A 22,684-nucleotide genomic window follows, 5' to 3' on the forward strand; every position below is an offset into this window, starting at 1 on the left:
TGCACAGTGGAGCCAAGAGGCCAGTGAAGAAGCTTGGCAACATGTGACCTCCAGAAGAAGAAGGGGGAATGTCCGGGTACCAGCAACGCAGACACAGGTAAGTAACCGTTTTCATGTTCTCTCCACAGGTACCATTGCGGAGAGTGGACCAGATGATACGTCTGGGGGGAGAAAGCAGAAGGAGACTCCGCTGGTTGGAAGGCATGAGATGCGCTGTCCTGAGGTTGGGGGTTCCACGACCACCACTCCCAAGAGAAGGAGGCGGGTGGTGGTGGTCGGGGACTCTCTCCTCAGGGGGACTGAGTCATCTATCTGCCGCCCTGACCGGGAAAACACTGAAGTCTGCTGCTTGCCAGGGACTAAGATTCGCGATGTGACAGAGAGACTGCCGAGTCTCATCAAGCCCTCGGATCGCTACTCCTTCCTGCTTCTCCACGTGGGCACCAATGATACTGCCAAGAATGACCTTGAGTGGATCACTGTGGACTACGTGGCTCTGGGAAGAAGGATAAAGGAGTTTGAGGCACCAGTGGTCTTCTCGTCCATCCTCCCCGTGGAAGGAAAAGGCTGGGGTAGGGACCGTCGAATCATGGAAGTCAACGAATGGCTACGCAGGTGGTGTCGGAGAGAAGGCTTTGGATTCTTTGACCATGGGATGGTGTTCCATGAAGGAGGAGTGCTGGGCAGAGACGGGCTCCATCTTACGAAGAGAGGGAAGAGCATCTTTGCGAGCAGGCTGGCTAACCTAGTGAGGAGGGCTTTAAACTAGGTTCACCGGGGGAAGGAGACCAAAGCCCTGAGGTAAGTGGGCAAGCAGGATACCGGGAGGAAGCACAGCCAGCAACGTCTGTGAGGGGAGGGCTCCTACCTCATACTGAGAATGAGGGGCGATCAGCAGGTTATCTCAAGTGCCTATATACAAATGCACAAAGCCTTGGAAACAAGCAGGGAGAACTGGAGGTCCTGGTGAAGGCAAGGAATTATGACGTGATTGGAATAACAGAGACTTGGTGGGATAACTCACATGACTGGAGTACTGTCATGGATGGTTATAAACTGTTCAGGAAGGACAGGCAGGGCAGAAAAGGTGGGGAGTAGCACTGTATGTAAGGGAGCAGTATGACTGCTCAGAGCTCCGGTACGATACTGCAGAAAAACCTGAGTGTCTCTGGATTAAGTTTAGAAGTGTGAGCAACAAGAGTGATGTCGTGGTGGGAGTCTGCTATAGACCACTGGACCAGGGGGATGAGGTGGATGAGGCTTTCTTTCAGCAACTCGCAGAAGCTACTAGATCGCACGCCCTGGTTCTCATGGGCGACTTTAATCATCCTGATATCTGCTGGGAGAGCACTACAGTTGTGCACAGACAATCCAGGAAGTTTTTGGAAAATGTAGGGGATAATTTCCTGGTGTAAGTGCTGGAGGAGCCAACAAGGGGAGAGCTTTTCTTGACCTGCTGCTCACAAACCGGGAAGAATTAGTAGGGGAAGCAAAAGTGGATGGGAATCTGGGAGGCAGTGACCATGAGTTGGTCGAGTTCAGGATCCTGACACAGGGAAGAAAGGTAAGCAGCAGAATACGGACCCTGGACTTCAGGAAAGCAGACTTCGACTCCCTCAGGTAACTGATGGGTAGGATCCCCTGGGGGAATAACATGAGGGGGAAAGGAGTCCAGGAGAGCTGGCTGTATTTCAAAGAATCCCTATTGAGGTTACAGGGACAAACCATCCCAATGTGTCGAAAGAATAGTAAATATGACAGGCGACCAGCTTGGCTTAACAGTGAAATCCTTGCGGATCTTAAACATAAAAAAGAAACTTACAAGAAGTGGAAGATTGGACAAATGACCAGGGAAGAGTATAAAAATGTTGCTCGGGCATGCAGGAGTGAAATCAGGAAGGCCAAATCACACCTGGAGCTGCAGCTAGCAGGAGATGTTAAGAGTATCAAGAAGGGTTTCTTCAGGTATGTTGGCAACAAGAAGAAAGCCAAGGAAAGTGTGGGCCCCTTACTGAATGAGGGAGGCAACCTAGTGACAGAGGATGTGGAAAAAGCTAATGTACTCAATGCTTTTTCGCCTCTGTCTTCATGAACAAGGTCAGCTCCCAGACTGCTGCGCTGGGCAACACAGCATGGGGAGTAGGTGGCCAGCCCTCTGTGGAGAAAGAAGTGGTTAGGGACTATTTAGAAAAGCTAGACGTGCACAAGTCCATGTGGCCAGATGCGTTGCATCCGAGAGTACTAAAGGAGCTGGCGGCTGTGATTGCAGAGCCATTGGCCATTATCTTTGAAAACTCATGGCGATCGGGGGAAGTCCCGGACGACTGGAAAAAGGCTAATGTAGTGCCCATCTTTAAAAAAGGGAAGGAGGAGGATCCTGGGAACTACAGGCCAGTCAGCCTCACCTCAGTCCCCGGAAAAATCATGGAGCAGGTCCTCAAGGAATCAATCCTGAAGCACTTACACGAGAGGAAAGTGATCAGGAACAGTCAGCATGGATTCACCAAGGGCAAGTCATGCCTGACTAATCTAATTGCCTTCTATGATGAGATTACTGGTTCTGTGGATGAAGGGAAAGCAGTGGATGTATTGTTTCTTGACTTTAGCAAAGCTTTTGACACGGTCTCCCACAGTATTCTTGTCAGCAAGTTAAAGAAGTATGGGCTGGATGAATGCACTATAAGGTGGGTAGAAAGTTGGCTAGATTGTCGGGCTCAACGGGTAGTGATCAATGGCTCCATGTCTAGATGGCAGCCGGTATCAAGTGGAGTGCCCCAAGGGTCGGTCCTGGAGCCGGTTTTGTTCAATATCTTCATAAATGACCTGGAGGATGGTGTGGATTGCACTTCAGCAAATTTGCGGATGATACTAAACTAGGAGGAGTGGTAGATACGGTGGCAAATAGGGATAAGATACAGAGGGACCTAGACAAATTGGAGGATTGGGCCAAAAGAAATCTGATGAGGTTCAACAAGGATAAGTGCAGGGTCCTGCACTTAGGACGGAAGAATCCAATGCACCGCTACAGACTAGGGATCGAATGGCTAGGCAGCAGTTCTGCGGAAAAGGACCTAGGGTGACAGTGGACGAGAAGCTGGATATGAGTCAACAGTGTGCCCTTGTTGCCAAGAAGGCCAATGGCATTTTGGGATGTATAAGTAGGGGCATAGCCAGCAGATCGAGGGACATGATCGTTCCCCTCTATTCGACATTGGTGAGGCCTCATCTGGAGTACTGTGTCCAGTTTTGGGCCCCACACTACAAAAAGGATGTGGAAAAATTGGAGAGAGTCCAGCGAAGGGCAACAAAAATGATTAGGGGTCTAGAACAAATGACTTATGAGGAGAGGCTGAGGGAACTGGGATTGTTTAGTCTGCAGAAGAGAAGAATGAAGGGGGATTTGATAGCTGCTTTCAACTACCTGAGAGGTGGTTCCAAAGAGGATGGTTCTAGACTATTCTCAGTGGTAGAAGATGACAGGACAAGGAGTAATGGTCTCAAGTTGCAGTGGGGGAGGTTTAGGTTGGATATCAGGAAAAACTTTTTCACTAGGAGGGTGGTGAAACACTGGAATGCGTTACCTAGGGAGGTGGTAGAATCTCCTTCCTTTGAAGTTTTTAAGGTCAGGCTTGACAAAGCCCTGGCTGGGATGATTTAATTGGGGATTGGTCCTGCTTTGAGCAGGGGGTTGGACTAGATGACCTCCTGAGGTCCCTTCCAACCCTGATATTCTATGATTCTAATATTCTTTAACCTGATATTTTCCTCTTTAATGAACTACTATGAGATAAAACAGAAATTGGCCTCAACTACAAGAGATGAAGGCAATGGTTCTGATTTTCCCTCCTGCCACAGCTGTACTCGGCACAGGAATTTACGGTGTTGGGAAAGGTGGGTATTTCATCCCAATCGAAATTAGAGCAGTCTCAGGGCTACTCTAATTTTTCTATTATGAAGATATATACTTACATGGGACAAACACTGTGACATTGACAAACTGCCCAACTTGTGTATGACCTATAATATTTTAACAAGAGGCATTGAAATGTAATCAAGACAATCTACTGGTATGTGAATTTCAAAGAGATGTCCTAGACCAGCAATCATTAACCCATTTATTTGTAGTAATATAAATCAAGGGTAGATGTTAAGTTCATTTGTCTGTGTTTACCCATATCTTGTTAGAAGTTTAACAATGTGATCTAATTAGCTTGTAGATGCTAAAATCCTGTTCCTGTCTTATAATGCTTCATTACTGTATTCTATTGTCTCAAAGGTCAAAGCTGTAAGATTCTACAGGAATTAATATTATTTACATTGTCTTCAGCTTAATTATGTATGTTATAATGAACTGCCTTGATTGTTTGAATGGCTAATTGCATTGTGTTAATGAATACAACTAATTTACCTGAATGCATAGGAAATAGCAACACTCTGCACTGTCTATTCTTCATTGGGGAAAGGTCCTGCTGTGACAATTGCTGTCAAGAAGTTTATCAGCTTGTTAGAAGACTATGAAGAAAAGGCCTGATCCTTTTTATCTCAGGTCTGCTTAAACTAAGACAAGAAAGGTCTCAGGCATGAGACTGAGATCCCCAGGTTTACTCTGGATTTACCCTGGAATTTTCATGGAAAAGCTTGAACAAACATTATACCTAGATTGCCTAGTGGACTAGAACCTTTTACATTGATTCCAGAAAGACTTTTACAAGTCAGCAGCCTCACCATCTCAGCTATGAAACTGACCAGAGGACTTTTTACATATCTGTGTGTATATTGATATCTTAACCACTGCAGTGCTCTTCCTTCTTTTTCCTTTTATTATTAAAACCTTCAGTTACTAAAGGATTGGCATCTGCATGATTATTGGGTAAGATTTGAAACTCATACTGACCTGAGAATCGGTGTCCTGTCCTTTGGGACAGGTGGACCTAACATATGATGAATCTGGTTTTCAAGAACCACTCACTATACTAGACTTGGCTCTCTAGGTGGGGGACAAGAGCTGGCATGCTTAAAGGGGACTGTATTTGGCTTCTTGATAACCAGCGTGGTACTACAGAAGCTATTTTGTTACTGGCTTGGTGAATCTAATTATTGAATAAACCACCAGTTTCGGGATTGTCTGCCCTATTCTTTGCAGTCTGCCCAGAATAGAGCATCCTCAGTGTGGCCCATCCAGTCACCCGCTCTCATACACACACACACCCATCATTGTCATATCTGAGGACTTGTCCATTGTATGGCTTTTTGTATCCAGTCTAGCTACACCAGTGCAAACCCCAGTGTTGATGCACTGCACTGATGTAAAATGAATTTTCGCTGCTGTGACTTATCCCAGTTTAAAATAGTTTAACACTGGTGATGCAGAGACAGAAATTTCTCAGGCATCAGCCCAAGACTGTGGCATGAACTCCAAGAGAAACTAAGACCCATCACAAACTTCGCCACTTTCTGCTCTAAGTGCAAGGTGCATTTCTTTGACTTTGCTTTTTCTACCATAAATATATAGCAACATGTAAATAAAAAATCCAGAACAAGACACTTTACCACACTCTCCTCCCTCTGGGGAGCGGATGAGAACAAACGTGTGACAGATGTTAGTCCCATTGTTTGCTGCAGTACTGAAAGATACACAATACTACAGTGACAAGCACGGCATAAGAACCAATAGAGAATAGAATTGAATCTACACTGGGGGGTTTGTACTGGTGTAAATGTACCTGATATAGACAAGTCTTAAGTGCATCGAACAGATTAATGTATTCATCCTCACAACACTTAGGGTGTCAGAAAATGCTATTATTCCCTACGCTGAAGACGGGAAAATTAAGGCACAGAGAGATTAAGTGACTCACCCAAGATCAACCTGGCAGTCTGCTGCAGAGCCAAAAGGTGAACCCAAGTATGCTGGGTCCCAGTTCACTTCCTTAAACACACCATCTCTCCACCTGTCCTAAAATACGTTACAGCAGCCGAGATTAGGAGCATTCTATCCCCCTCCTCCTGAGCACATGCCATCTGCTGGGGCTGGGAGGATGGGTGATGTAGAGTCAGCTATGCCATCTCTCTGCCTTTGAGGGAAGGCCCTATGCTGGGGATTTTCCCTGGTGGTGACATTGTGGCTCTTCTGGCCCCTTTTCACTATCAGAGCAGCATAAACTCTGCATTGGCCCTAAAGGAGGAGAGAAAAATGAGTCAAAAAAGAAGCACAGTTATAAAATAGGAAATGGGGAGTGTAATTATTATAACATTTAGCTGGAGGGGAAAGTTCTTTGTATCTTTATATTAATTTTTGATAACTCATTCACTCATTATAGGAGATTTAGTTCAATAAAGCTTCATAGGTTTGTCATAAAAACCCCTTGCCCTACCCCATGTCCCCCCACCCAAGAGTGGTATAATTGCCTCATCTGCCTGACACTATACACATTTGTAAAAAGATTGGCACATCTATATCAGAATGGCCCCCTTAGCAGGTCAAAACATTTGTTGGAGCTATTAGTTCCAGAGGAGTGTATGTAGCACTCCTCTGGGAGATAATGCACCCTCCTGTCAAACCTCAGTGCCCCTTTAATTTCCAGTGGCCACTTTGAAGCCAATTTGTTTTTGAAAATAAGTTTCTGACTATTGTATTTCAGTAAATGTGAAGGAAAATGAGAGGAATGAAATAAGAGAGACAGAAGAAAACAACATTCTACTATATACGCAGTCAGAATTTAGAATTTCAGAATTTCCACATCATGAAACATGTTGTGGGGAAGTACTCCCAAAACATATAGAAATAGGTTTTTGAAGTGGCAAATTTTATTTAAAATAATTCTGAAGGGCATTTTTCATCATCCCTTTGGGGTTGGAAGGATTTCACAACCCATAGGATGGAACCTATGCATATCTTCTGTTTCCATGTTCCCATCTCGCACTCTAGCAGCATATATGTTCTTGTTTCTAGTGTACTATTACTACCTTCCTACTACCCCGCGGTCCCTCTCTTCTAAAATTCAAGGTTTCTAAGGCATCCCAGTCCTCCTCTTTTATTGGTCCAGTTTTCTCTTCTGAATTCTTTTCCCACCACTTCATTTCCCCACCCTCTCATGTGCCCAGATGTAGTTCTCATCCATCCATCCATACTCCATAAAAGGTCTGTTGCCTTTCAAATTATTGAGGGCCAGATTATCCACCCCTGTTTTGCTTTGGAGAGCAGTTATTCAGGATATGTCTGCGCTGCATAGTGTACCCTGCTCTGGGCATCCAAGCCCATGAACCTGCACTTGCCAAGCTCACCTCCTAACGTCCACGCTGCAGCCGTATGAATGCCTCACCGTCTCGGAGTGAGGTACAGCTCTGGAACAGTTGATGCACCTGATGTGTGCTGTCATAGCTGTGAATACTCCACACAGACTGGACTTTCTGAAGCAGGGTCACAAGCACAGACTAGTGGGATCTCAGTGTCATGGAGATGTGAGATGACTAAAAGTAGGTCCAGAACTTTTGCATTAGGAAACACACCTTTGTGTAGCTGTGTGAGGAGCATGCACCAACTTCCCCGTGCCAGGAGACACACACGAGGGAGGCCATACCACTCCAGAAGTAGGCTGCTGTGGACATCTGGAAGCTGGCTACCCCAGACTACTACAGACCCCAAGTGAACTGTTTGCGTTATGGAGCCTTGTGATGCAATTAGGACTGTGGTTTACCCAAAAGTGATGGGTAAAACTAATGTGCCCAAAATAACTGCTGGCTTTGTGAGAATAGGCTTCCCAAACTGCACCATGGCTACAATTGCTACACATGTGCCCACAGTTTGCCCTCCACAAGGAGCAAGCAACTATGTCAACTCTTTGGCGCCCAGGCGTGCATAGCAATGGAGTAGTATCCTACAAAGGATCCTTTGTAGGATACTACTCCATTACTATTAGGGATGTAAATGGTTAACCGGTTAACTGGTAAGCATTCGGCTTACTGTTAAGAGGACCCTAGCCGTTAACCCTGGTGACTGGCTGGCGTGACCCCAGCAGCAGTTGCGCCAGGCCAGGCAGGCTGGAGCAACCCTGGTGAGACTCCAGACCCAGGCGGTGGGCTGGAGTGGCCCCGGCCACACTGCTGGGGCTCCGGCTCTGGCTGGTGGGCTGGAGAGGCCCCGGCTTTGGCTACACTGGCGGAGCTCCGGCTTTGGCCACACTGTGCCAGCGGGTGGGCTGCAGCAGCCCCAGCTGCCAGCTGCAGTGGACCGGCAGGGCCCCAGCCCCAGCAGGAGCCCTGCTGCCCCACGCCGTGCTACTGGTGGAATGAAATCAGTTAACAGCTAACCGATCAAATGATATCATTTTAATCCTTTAACCGGTTAACTTTTTTAACCAATATTTACATCCGTAATTGCTATGCAGGCCTTGGCCGACCAAAGGGGCAGGTTTGTGGACACCAGAGCAGGCTGTATTGGCAAGATGCATGATGCCACGGTGCTAAGATCTGGCATTTACCTGTTTGGAGAAGCAGAGACCTTATTTGCTCCAAATGACATGATCATCAACGGGGTCTCTGTGCCCACTAATGACAGTGGACCCTGCTTACACTGTCGTGCCATGGCTCATGAAACCGTACTCTGAGCTCAAAGAACCTGGCAAAAGAAAGCTCAGTAAAATACTTGGCAGTTGCAGGCTGGTGGCTGAGTGCACATTTGGCAGATTCAAAGCAAGATGGTGTTGCCTTCAAAACTGTTTGGATGCAAGCATGGGCAACACTGTCCATCTCTTTGTGGCATGCTGCACACTGCACTATGTTTGCAAGGTGAAACGAGCATTTTCACATGGAGTGCACTCAAGTAGATCTCAGCATATCAGTGTGAGAAAGAGGTTGACAAGCTGTAACCTGAATGTTATGGAGATCATAATACATGTTTTCTTTATTTAAGCTGTGCTTTTTAACACACAGTTCAATACTCCCCTCCAGGTCAAAAGGGAAGAATAGTGTAAAAGATTATTCAAAAAGTGAAAAAGTAACACATACTTCAGGTTCATACAGAAAATAGCACTGTATAATCTGGAAATATGGAAAAGAATACTGAATATCGCAGATTAATTTACCATTGAAGTAGTTGGAGTGGTACATTCTGAATGCCAGTACATTGCTTTTTATTTAATAAGTTAAAGGGCTGTGTCATTCAAAGGTTACAACATATTACATAAAGGCATTTGGGGCTGAATAGTGCCGAGATGTATACCACAGTCAACCCCACAGGATACTAACGAGGGCAGAACTTGGCTCTATTTTTTATAAACCTGCCCTTATTGTGATATCTAAGTGCCAGACAAATTCATTTAAGTAAACACAGACAAAAACAGCGGCAGAACTTTTCAGTGTTTAAATATTCTACACAGGGCAAAAAGAAGTGCATTTTGTTCGGGTAACCTTTTTTTTATTTTAGTTACTTTTTCACATATAACTTCTTGTAAGCTACAAAAGTTGTGAAATGCAAAAATGGTAATAAAACAGCAAACTTAAAACAGCTTAGATAAAAAAACTTGTCTTTTCCCCCTAATAATGACCATTAAAAATGAACCACATTTTGACGGATTCATTCAATAAACATACCATACACTTTCCAAAAATAAACAGAGAACAACATTAGAGAAACTAATACCATCAACAGCATGAAGTATTTAGTTGATTGATTTGTAAAGACAAATGAAATCTCTAGGCACAGTTTTAGGCATTATAGAGGACACACAGGCAACAGGTTAGTGTGCACTGTTCTGTACAAAAATACAGTCTGAATAAATTACATTGCTAGCCATAAGATTAGACTTCACTTACCAGTTAGTTCATTGCATGTTTAATAATATACAGTTACATGCTAATCCATATATCATTCATATTTCAAACACATAGGTCTCTATATTTATGTCTTTAAAATTTACATGTTGAACTTACAAAAGCTAAATGTAGTTGTGCAAGAAATTCAAAAGAGTGGGTTGGTACTTGTTGCACCAGATAGTATACTTTAAGCTTAAAAAATAAAAATAACTAGCCCTGCTTGCAAGTTCATTATATATATCTGGAAGAGAAACAATGGGTTTGTGGTGTGAAAAATTACCTTGCTAGTGAGATAAAGCCAAATATAACTGAAATGATGAAGGCATGACATAAGAATAATATATAAAAATGATAAGTCTATTGTAAATACACTCCAACACAGGAGTGTTTTATTCTATGGGTAGAAAAAATATTTCAGCTTTACATTGTATTTACTTTTAGTTTGGTGCCAAAACATTCAATATTTGGCAATCTTGGCCATGGTAGAGGAAAAAGCAGCAGCATAGGCTAAAATTAGGTGCCTAATTCCATGCTTAGGCCCCTAAATAAAAAGGACCTGATTCTGAGAAGTTTCCCCACACACAAATCCAACTAGTTTCATAGAGTTTAAGGCCAGAAGGGACCATTAGATCAGCTAGACTGATCAATATAACACAGGCCATTAAATTTCACTCAGATGCCTTTGAGTTAGAACAAAACATTTCAGTCCTCAGGAAACTAAACTTTGTCCCACATGCAGAGAACAGAAGAGACCAAGATGCCACCAATGCCCACGGCCGCTGCAATGGCAGGGAACTGATTATGTGATTATGTGCTGATCACTTGTAGATCCCATTATCTTCAATGGAAGTTGTAGGTATTCAGAACCTCTGAAAATCAAGCCCCCCCCCAATTTTTGATGCCTAAATATGGATACAGGATCCTAACTTTAGGCACTCAAGTTTGAAAATTTTTGCCTAAAGGCCTTTTGTGTTATGAATTGTGTTTTCTCCAGTATATGTGCAACTTATGTGTATATGCAATAGCCCACTGAATATCTTCTCTCTAGCTACACAGAAAGAGAAAGAGAGTTTATTAAGATTAGTAGATATGACATAGGTCGAGCATTGTACGGCTTCCTCTCCTTGTACGAAGCAAAATGCTGTGTAACGGTCAGCACCAAACCACCACTCCCCTAAAAAGGAACAGAGATCCACTCACAGTAGGCTTCTTAAAATTAGCCTAATTCCCATTCCATCACACAATGTTCCTAATGCAGCTAAATAAGAGCAGCGTTACGCTGCAGTCCAGAAAGATTTGCAGTTAACCACATGCCAGGCCTCGGCTTTAAGTCACGCAGGAAAAAATGCAGAGTTCCAAAGATTCTCAGCTGCCTGCAAGAAAGTGAAAGGTGCTCTCCTCCTTTCCCTCATGTCCTTTTGCCCTCACTCTTCAGCAGGATGCACAAAAACATTTAAGTGAAGCTATCATTTTGCTCTGTCATCCTAGTCTAGCTAATCATCACTGATCCAGGGAAAAGTGCTGATGTGGACTATTCTCCTGTGATATTACACATTCTCTCCCAGAGAGGCCTATGTTGGCTAAGAACTGGGTCTTGTTTGACAGAAATACTTTTAACAACAGGCTACAAGCAGGTTTACGCTTCTTCTATACCTATTGCTGAATTGCCTCTCTCTGAAAACTGTGGCGAGTACATTTAATACATAGGATGTGGTCCTAATGTTAAGTAATTCTGCAATCCTTTTGCAGAACCAGCAATACATCAACAATACGAAAGCATTTTTACAGCTTCAAAGTCCCTGTTCTTACAGAGGCCCAACTAGGATATATTTTAAATTTCTCAATTAACAAAAATAATTATTTCTAAAGTTGTATATTAGAGTTGTATAAAAATATGTTCACAATTAATTCAAAGTACCCAAATAAGCAAATATTAAACAAAAATAAAAGTTATGCTGTGTAAGTCAATTTAAAAATTCCACCCTAGTTTAATTTGGGTCTCATTTCATTTGTATAGACTCTGGAAGTTTTAAGTGGGAAACATTCAGCAAGTAGTAAATAGACGCATGTCAATCAACCTTTACACTCGGAGAAAAACAAATATTTGAAAAGGTGTACTTGTGGCACCTTAGAGACTAACAAATTTATTGGAGCATAAACTTTCAGGATCTACAGCTCACTTCATCAGATGCATGCAGTGGAAAATACAGTGGGGAGATTTTATAAACACAGAGAGCATGAAACAATGGGTGTTACCATATACACTGTATCGAGAGTGATCAGGTAAGGTGAGCTATTACCAGCAGGAGAGAAAAAAAACACACCTTTTGTAGTGATAATTATTTTCCCCCCTACTGTTCCTCACACGTTCCTGTCAACTGCTGGAAATGGCCCACCTTGATTATCACTGCAAAAGGTTTGTTTTTTTTTTTTTCCTCTCCTGCTGGTAATAGCTCACCTTACCTGATCACTCTCGTTACAGTGTATATGGTAACACCCATTGTTTCATGTTGTTACATTGTTTCATGTTCTCTGTGTATATAAATCTCCCCACTGTATTTTCCACTGAATGCATCCGATGAAGTGGGCTGTAGCTCACAAAAGCTTATGCTCAATAAATTTGTTAGTCTCTAAGGTGCCACAAGTACTCCTGTTCTTTTTGCAGATACAGACTAACACGGCTGCTACTCTGAAACAAATATTTGAGTACATACTGTACTGATAACATTTTTATACTGTACGTAACTGGATCTCAGCTACATTCTTTCAATTAGAGACAGAAACTAACTGGATTTTTAGAAAGTGGTAGTCTCTCTCCATTAAACAGCTTTTTTTTAAAAAAATAAATACTTGTAATAAGTATCAAGCTACTAGCTATTAGATTTAATTCCACCTCAAATGTATATGACCTTTTAGATATTTCCCATCAAAACAGAGCATAAGGGCATACAGAGAAAGCAACCAATTTTAAGATGTTTATTTTGCATTACTGACCCTAAATGGAGATAGCGATCCAAGACTCTTAAGAAGGCATACAAAGTTAGTGCTTTAACCACTGCACCACAGCAAATATTACCATTTTGAGATGTAATGTGTTTCTTCCTCTGCATATGTTTATATATGTTTACATATATATACTCATTTATACTAACAAATGCCTTCTATAAAAATAGTTGGACTTGTTATTCATGTATTTCTACTGCACAGTTTGGAAATTAAAAGGGCATGAAGACAAATGCAGCTCATTTTATTTGCCACAGGGAAATTTGAGGCCCCCGTTACCCCTCGTCCCACCCCACAATACTCAGAGCTGAGACAACTTCCAGCCACATAATTAGAAGCACGTGTCTCCAGGTTTTGACTTCCCTTCAGGGATCTGCCATAGTTGGCAGGGAAGATGTGGCTTGCTAATGCATAAACTCCCGGGTTTTTTTTCAGCAAACTGTCCAATGCAGACATTACGAAATTCATTTATCATTTACATTCACTGCCCCCAACACATGGTCATTTGCAACTAATTTCTCAACAGCTTTTTCTAGCAAGCGACCAGGGCCCAACAGCACTTATCGATATAAGATGGCACCACCTGCTTATCATGACATCTGAATCCTCCACGATATAAGGAAACTTCTAAATAGAGCTTATGCCAGCTGCTCCCCTGCAGGCGATGGCAGATGCAGGCACTGCATTTTCACTCCAGCAACGTCCCTCGCAATGATCGCTGTCATGTAGATCCTTCGCTTGTTGTCAAGAAAAATGACATTAACGTATCAGCAGCTTGCAACGTTTGCCTGTGTAAGATCAGTAATCTTAATTTTTGCAGTTCTCTTAAATGGATGTAAAAGCTAGTTATAGTGTTTGCGGCCAAAAGGCAAAGGCTATTAAATCAACAGAGCGACTGCTTAATGCTCCACAAGTATTCTAAAAAACAGCGAGTTAGAAAAGATGGAGTAACCCTTCTGTTATTCCATTTTTTTTCCCCCAAACTAAAGTGGCACTAGTAGTAGTCTTCATAGATCTTAGGGTTCAGGCAATAAAGGAGGGCACCCCCAAATGAAAATATAGTTGCACCCCAAGCCAGGCCATAGCCCCAGTTGAACTCATGGTATATTTTCAAGTTGACTGTCTCGATGAACTTGACTGGATAAAGGACTAGGCTGCACGCCTGAAGAACAACTGAAAGAGAAATTAACCAAAAGTCAGAAGAGGGTTCTACTCGTTTACATAAAAACACAAACATTACATTACCAACACTCACATTAAAAATGCCTTTGGTTACATGAACCTATTTGAGTTAGCAGCGAAAGAAATAGCAGCCTATCAACACAGAGAGCAATTACATGAATTGGAAGAAATTTGGATCCTGCTTCTTGATACATTTGGGTAAAGAATGTTGAGATAGCTCAAATAATGCTAGACTTCCATTCCACCTCACCTCTCCACTTTTCCCCTCCCTCTGTCCGTCCTCCAATCTCCTCCTTCCTTTTTAAAAAAAAACTGTTACCCCCCCCCCCCCAGACACACTCCAACATGTTATTTCTGTGTAATACCATCTGATTTTGTATTGTTTAGTCTTGCAGCTTTAACAAGTTGTTAAGTTGCATAACTGCGTAATTTAATTGGCTAAATGTAGGGTACTTGGTAATATACACAAGCAAGTCATTTACCTTTTTGTATTTTTTAAAAAGTAATTATAAAAATACCTTTGGTCCAATTTTTATTTGTATATTTTGCTCTGCTTGTACATAAAAATAAACTGACACAAACTTTATTTAATCCATAGAGAGTATAGCAACTCCAATATATTCCCCAGGAGATGAACAAATGTTATTGCTATTGGATAATGATATGATTCTATTTGTTCCCTGGAGATTTGAAGTAACACCAATCTCTTCTCAATTTCCTTTTCTCTACCTTTTTAAGTCTGGAGTTTGCATTTTCTCTGTAATAAAACTAAACTGACTAATCAAATGGATACTATAAATAGAACACATCGAAGATGAGGAGGAATAAAGGAACCTGAAGAAATACAGTTCACACTCAACCAATTTATTCTAAACGACGAGCAGTATGCGATATTAATATGTCCAATTACAATATAATTCTTATGGAATTATATATTATGTAGACATCATCTACTATAATCAGGATTAATAATATATTATATGGATTACCAAAGGAATTCATAAAGCTTTGTCACCTATTGTGAAGTCATAAAACTCTAATATGTGGAAAAATATTTGCTGCATACAGTAAATACAGAGAGGAAAAATATGTCTGGCTCTGGCTCAAAACTGATGAAACAGAGAAAATTCTAAGAAGCGAGATGCTTAAAAATCATTATTTTCTATGATACTGTCCCTGAGAGAGTCAGAAGATTTCATACAGCAAGAGGAATATGCTCCAAACACATTTGCAATGGAATTCAATAAACCTGGTTAACTATTGTGTTGTATCCTGACCAAATGGAATATGCTTACAGTGAGAGTGCATTGTGTGTGCATGCATGGATGAAGAACCTAATTTTCTGTTTGGAGAGCTCAGTTTTATAATGGTCCATCCTTCCCTAATGCAGGTACATAACTACCATTAGCATAATTGAGACAACCAGCTATTGGGTTCAATACAAGGATAAATGGGTGAAATGTAATGGCCTGTATTATGCAGGAGGTGAGACCAGATGATCTAATGGTCCCTTCTGACCTTAAACTCTATGAACTGCAAGTGCACAAGAGGAGAAAAGACACCAGAGCAATGTGATTTCCAACCTTTTCTCATCCTAAATACACAATGTGCCCCTGATCTCATGAACATTTAAGTAGATGATTAACTTTGCGCACAGGAGCAGCCCCATGATTTCAGTGGGACTATTCACAACCACAATGATAAGCACATGCTTAAGTAATTGCAGCATTGGGGCATATATCGTTGAAAACACAGAGCTATCTGATATAACACCACATTTTTTTAAACAAAGAAATGTATTAAATGTAATAAAAATAAGAACGCTATTTAGAGATAATCCTCTGTGAGCCCAGTGCCAGATTAAAATTACACTAAAAAAATGACTTTTCTGAATTCCAGAATTCTGTCTGAAGTTACATTGCAAAATTATAGTAAAATGAAATACATCTTAATTGTATTATCCTGGTGTTTAAACATTTATTGCACAAAAATCATTTTCATTTTGCTTTTTAGATCCTCCCTGTGCACTCTTTTCCTCTTTTAAGTAAATGGCTTTAGTGCTACCAAAAGATGCCAATTTGACTGCACTAGAGACTAAAGCCCTCGATTTACTGGCAGAACAGGAAGTGCAACAACAATAGCACAAAATTGTCCTGCCAATGAATCTCAACCCAACACTGTCTCATAGACTTTAAGGCCAGAAGGGACCATCATGATCATCTAGTCTGACCTCCTGCACATTGCAGGCCACAGAATCTCACCAACCCACTCCTGTAATAAACCTATAACTTCTGGCTGAGTTATTCAAGTCCTTAAATCCCACCCACTCCTGTGATAAACCTATAACCTCTGGCTGAGTTATTCAAGTCCTTAAATCATGATTTTAAAGATGTCAAGTTACAAAGAATCGATCATTTACTCTAGTTCAAACTAGCAAATGACGCATGCCCCATGCTGAAAGAAGGTGGTGAAAAAATCCCCAGGGTCTCTGCCAATCAGATCTGGGGAAAAATTCCTTCCTAACCCCAAATACGGTGATCAGTTAGACCCTGCGCATGTCAGCAAGACCCACCAGCCGGACACCTGGGAAAGAATTCTTTGTAGTAACGCAGAGCCCTCATCATCTAATGTCCCATCTCCAACCACTGGAAATATTTGTTACTAGCAGTAACAGTTGGGCGACATGCCATGGTAGGCAATCTCATCATACCATCCCCTCCATAAACTTATCAAGCTTAGTCTTGAAGCCAGTTAGGTTTTTTTTTTTTTGCTCCCATTGCTCTCCTTGGAAGGCTGTTCCAGAACTTCACTCCTCTGATGGTTAGAAACCTTCACCTAATTTCAAGCCTAAAACTTGTTGATGGCCAGTTTATATCCATTTGTTTTTCTGTCAACATTGGTGCTTAACTTAAATAACTCCTCTTCCTCTGTGATATTTACAGAGAGCAATCATATCTCCCCTCAGCCTTTGTTAGGTTAGGCTAAACAAGGCAAGTTCCTCAAGCCTTCTCTCATAAGGTAGGTTTTCCATTCCTCTGATCATCCTTGTAACCCGTCTCTGCACCTATTCCAGTTTGAATTCATCTTTCTTAAAGATGGGAGATCAGAACTGCACACACTATTCCAGATGAGGTCTCACCAGTGCCTTTTATAACGGTACTAACACTTCCCTGTCTCTACTGAAAATACCTCACCTGATGCATCCTAGGACTGCATTAGCTTTTTTCACAGCCACATCACATTGGTGACTCATAGTCATTTTGTGGTCAACCACTACACCCAGGTCTTTCACCTCCTTTGTCGCTTCCAACTGACAAATCACCAGATTATAGCAAACATTTTTGTTCTTAGTCCTGAAATATGTGACCTTGCAATTTACACTATTAAATTTCATCCCATTTCTATTACTCCAATTTATAAGGTTATGCAGATCATCTTGATAGATATTCTGGTCCTCCTCTGTATTGGCTATACCTCCCAACTTTGTGTCATTCTCAAATTTTATTAGCGCACTCCTCCACTTCTTGTGCCAAGGTCATGAATGAAAATATTAAATAAGATTGGTCCCAAGAGCAATCCCTGAGCAACTCTACTAGTAACCTCCCTTCAGCCTGAGAGTTCACCTTTCAGTCTGACGCGTTATAGTCTCCCCTTTAACCAGTTCCTTATCCACCTTTCAATTTTCATACTGATCCCCATCTTCTCCAATTTAACTAATAATTTACCACAGGAACTGTAACAAATGCCTTACTGAAATCCAGGTAGATTAGACCTACTGCATGTCCTTTGCTTAAAAAAAATCAGTTATCTTTTCAAAGAAAGATGAGGTGGGCCTGGCATGATCTACCATTTGTAAAACCATGCTGTATTTTATCCCAGTTACTGTTCACCTCTGTGTTCTTAACTACTTTGTCTTTCAAAATTTGTTCCAAAACCTTGCATACAACTGAGGTCAAACTAACAGGCCTGTAGTTTCCTGGATCACTTTTTTTCCCCCTTTCTTAAAAATAAGAACTATATTAGCAATTCTCCATTTACAGATTCATTAAAAATCCTTGCTATTGGGCTTGCAATTTCATGTGCCAGTTCCTTTAATAATCTTGGATGGAAATTATCTGGGGCCTCCACTTTGATTCCATGAAGCTGTGTGAGTTTGACTTCCACCTCGTATGTGGAAATTTCTACCTCCATATCTTCATTTCTATTAGCCACCCTGTCACTACCACTAAACTCCTCATTACCCATATTAAAAAGTAGGGTAAAGTATTAGTTGAGGTGCTGGGCCATGCCTAGATTATCTTTAATTTCCACCTCATCCTCAGTGCTTAGTGATCCCACTTCTTTCCTTGTTTTCTTTTTATTTATATGGCTACAGAATCTTTTACTATGGTTTTCATTTTCTTAGCTAGGTCCAAGTCTGCTTGGTTTTTGGCAGTTCTCACTTTTTCCCTACATCTTCTGATCTCCAAGAGGGAGCTTTCCTTGCTGATCCTTCCCACCTTCCATTCCTTGTAAGCTTTCTGCTTTCTCAATCACCTGTTTGAGATGCTTGCTCATCCAGTTTGGTCTGCAACCCTTCGCTGTGAACTTTTCCCCCCTGCTTGGGATGCAGTTTTCAGATAGTTTCTACAACTTTGACTTAAAGTAATTCCAAGCCTCCTCCACATTCAGATCCTTGACTTCTTTGGTCCAGTCCACTTCCCTAACTAATTCCCTTAATTTTTTTAAGTTAGCTCTTTTGAAATCAAGGACCTTTGTTGCAGATCTATTTTTGTTTATCCTTCCATTTAGTTTAAACTGAATTAGCTCATGATCACTCAAACCAAGGCTATCCTCTACAATCAGTTCTTCTATGAGGTCCTTACTACTCACCAATACCAAATTTAAAATAGCATCACCTTTTGTTGGTTCGGGGACTATTTGGTGATGAAATCTGTCAGTCATCACATTTCAGGAATTTCTGGGCCCTAACATTATTAGTAGCACTTGTCCTCCAATCTAGATTTGGAAAATTAAAACCTCCCATAATCTTACAATTCCCAGTAGTATTTATTTCATTAAAATATTAAAGAGGTCTCTATTCATATCCAAAACGGATCCCAGTACAGACCCCAAGTACTAACCCAGTGGAGCCTCTGTTGCCTTTCTTCCCACAAAGTGATTCTGACCCAGAAAGACTGTTTTATCCATTCTATCACTTAATTTCTTTAGAGTCTACCTTGTCATTAATATACAATGCTACTGCACCACTTTTACCTTTATTTCTGTCTTTTCTGAACAGCACATATCCTTCAGTACCTGTATTCCAGTCATGACTAGTGTTCTACCATGTTTCTGTTATCCCTATATTTGGTTTCTCTTCTGTGCCAGAAGTTCTACTTCCTCAGTTTTGTTACCGAGGCTCCTTGCATTGGCCTACAGATATCTTAGTTGTTTCTGCTGGGCTTCACCCAGATTGTTTCCCTGATTAGGTATGGTCATTCTACTGCCAGTATCACCTACCTGATTGTTAGTGTCATTGGTACTGGCACTTTCTTTTCTCTTGACGTCCATTCTCCTACCCTATTGTTCCTTTCTCCACTGCTTTCTCCTCTCTTACTTGATTGTCCTCCCACTCAATGTTAGAATCACGTGTGGAGACTGCATTAACATCTCCCAGCCATCTCCCATGAATTCCTAGTTTAAAGCTTTTAACCAGTTGTGCCAACCTCCATCCCAGAAATCTATTTCCCTCCCTACTCAGGTGGAGTCCATCCCAGAAGAACTGTCCTCTGTCCATGAATGCCTCTCAGTGATCAAACATCCCAAAGCCCTCCTTATAGCACCACTGCATGAGCCATCTGTTGATTATCATAATCTTTTCTCTCCTTCATTCTCTTCCTCTAGGGACAGGAAGAATCCCACTGAATATCACCTGAGTCTCTATTTTTAATGGATCTTCCCCATCCTGGCATACTCTCCCTTGATGCATTCCAGCGAGAATCCAGTTGTGTCGTTTGTTCTCACATGAAGGACAATCGGTAGATTATTTCCTGCTCCCATATCTTAACTCCCAGCAAACAGCACACCTTTCTGTTTTCCAGATCAGCTCCGGTAACAGGTCCCTCTGTCCTTCTTAGTAGGATGTCCCCAATCACATAGACCTGCCTCTTCCTGATGGTTGCAATTCTCTGGCCTTCCTCCTTCCATTCCTTCTGGCTGCAAGTCTTCGTATCTTTTGTTCTCTCTTGCAGTCTTCTGCAAGTCATCCTCTAGCCTCCTGGGGCTCCGAACTCTGGCTATCTCTATCGACTTTTCCTCTCTTCTTGTAGAACTAGCTGCTCTTTTCTTCCTTGCCCTCCCACAGTCTGTTACTGCCTGCTGTGCCCCTTCATTTTCCAATTCAGCAAACCTGTTCCTGAGCTCTATTTCTCCTTCAGTAGCCAGTCTTTTCCTCTGGCTAGTTCTTGTAATCACATGCTTCCACTGGCCACTTTCCTTATCCAGCAATCTACTCTCAGTTCTCCAGCCCAGCTTGCATCTGCCAGTCCTGAGTTTTCCCTTCAGCCTACTCTCGTCTTCCAGCTATCATCAGCTTAAATCCCCTTCAAAACTCAATCATATTTTCTACCTGAAAATCCAAACCTCAGCACTTCGCTACCATCAGCTCTATCAGGCAGCTCATCATACAAACAAAGCACTGTCCAGGTACCGCTCCAGGATAACATGCATGCCACAGCTTCCATGGTCATCTTCATTATCTCTTCCATTCCTTGAGTCACTACCACTGCTGCTTCTGTAGCTGTGATAGGCTTCCCTCTTAAGCTCCTGTCAAGGAACCACCCGTTCCCCCCCACACACACACAACCACGCAGTCCCTCCCCCAAACTCCCCTTACAACTCCCACTCAAACTCCCGTTTTCAGCTCTGTTTGCTGGCTTCTGTGCTACTGCTCCTGTCTTGCCAATGCATCTCATATCCGACAGAGACCAAAAAGTAAGAGGGGTTTTCTTGGCCAATCAGTCTTTGGCCTCTCTCTCTCTCTCTTTGGCCACCGTAGATACAGATTTCTGTGACATGGATGCCCATCCACTAAGGGATTGTTCTGGGGCCACCAGCTATCAACAGTAAAAATCTTCTGTTTAGGGTGATCACTTTTTCAAAAGACGAAAGTGGAACACATGCAGAAGCCCCACCCCCTCTCTGACCCTGCCCCCTGCTCCTCTTCTTCCCCGAGGCCCTGCCCCTGGCTATGCCAGAAGCCGGAAGGGAGGGGGGCTGGGAGGCCCAACAGTAACCCCCAGCCCATGTCCTCCCCCACCCCCGGGCGCTGCCCAGGGTATGCCTAACAGGGCAGGTGGAGGGTCCAGGGCTACCCACAGTGGCCCGGGCTCCCTGCGCAGCTCTTACGACTGCCTGGCTCTGGCTTTTGGCCTGGCAAGGAGGAGCTAAGGCCCACCTCTGTTCTCCTACATTAGGAGGAGGCTGACACTGCCCCTGAGCACAGAGCAGCACCGCAGGGAATTGGGGACAAATGCTGTCCCAGAGTCATTCAGCCTAGGACTGGGTCTTGAACTCTACATTTCAGGACTGTCCCGCCCAATTCAAGACAGGTAATCACCCTATTTCTGTTGCTCCCAAACCACTGGAACATTGTACAAACAGAACAGTCCATGCATATAGATCCAATTGCTGGATCCAGTCCTTAATTGAAAGCACAGAAGAAAATAAAAGAACCACACTATTCCTTGAACCAACTGGTCTCTCAACATTTAGGACTTGATTGTGATACTGCTACTCACACCGAGTTATTACCACCTACTCTACACTGAAGGCAATGAGAGCATGAGTGAAGTATGGTACTCCACAGCATGAGCAGAATTATCACAGTCATGCTCTTAGCTTTTAAAAGAAAACTATTTCTCACTCTTCTCAAGTTTGCTATTCTAATCTCTCACTTGTTTAATTCACCGACTTCATTAAGTTGCCTTGATTAGTTCTTCAGGAGTTAAACAACTGGCTCCATGGCTACAACTGTAAAAATAGCAGCTTAGAGGTAGGTTTGTAAATCCATATTCAGACCGAGAAACAAGTGACCTAATTTGGAGAAGTGCTGAGCATCCAGCATCTCCCTCTGACTTTGGTTGTCACTAGCTGTGTTTCCAGGTGGTTGTTGCTGCTCTCTTTGATTTAAGAACTGTCTTGATCTATGAGTTTGGGCTGTTTCACTAAGCTTACAATCAGTACATTTAGGAAAGTTTCTGTCATGACTCACAGGCCTCAAACACAGGTCCACAGGGATTACAAGAGCAGCCACACTTTAGCCCTCCACCTGGTGCCTTCTGACAATGTCTGATCCACAACCCACAAAGCCCAGCCCCAGTTAGAGACAGACATCCCATTGGCAGAATCCCAGAGTAGCCAATTGGTCCGCTGACATCACATAAGCCAGCAACAGGCAGCTGTGTGAACAACTGAGATCTATCCTGCTTCTGCTCTTGTTCCCCTGGTCTGACTTCCTGGCATCCTGACCTGGCTTCGCTGATTCGTTCAGTAGCCCAAGAAAAAAAAAACAGCTTAAAATAAATTCTTGCTACTCAAAATGTGCTAGTCCTGGTTACAAACTGAAATATTCAAGTCCAGGCCACCCTGCAGGGCTTGTTTTTATGAAGTATTCTACTGCACTTCCAAGACTTCTCTCCAGGAA

General features: G+C 42.5%; 1 protein-coding gene across 1 annotated transcript in view; it reads right to left on the reverse strand.

Annotated features, from left to right (window-relative positions):
* Window positions 1-12,283: 12,283 nt before the first annotated feature.
* Window positions 12,284-22,684, reverse strand: part of TMEM47 (transmembrane protein 47) — a 33,709-nt gene continuing 23,308 nt past the window's right edge. The window contains exon 3 of the mRNA XM_073358061.1: window positions 12,284-13,989. Within this exon, the coding sequence (XP_073214162.1) occupies window positions 13,811-13,989 (179 nt within the window). The 3' untranslated portion in view covers window positions 12,284-13,810. The remainder of the gene's footprint in view (window positions 13,990-22,684) is intronic.

The sequence above is a fragment of the Lepidochelys kempii genome, chromosome 1, assembly GCF_965140265.1.
Source record: "Lepidochelys kempii isolate rLepKem1 chromosome 1, rLepKem1.hap2, whole genome shotgun sequence".
NCBI classification, from domain to species: domain Eukaryota; kingdom Metazoa; phylum Chordata; order Testudines; family Cheloniidae; genus Lepidochelys; species Lepidochelys kempii.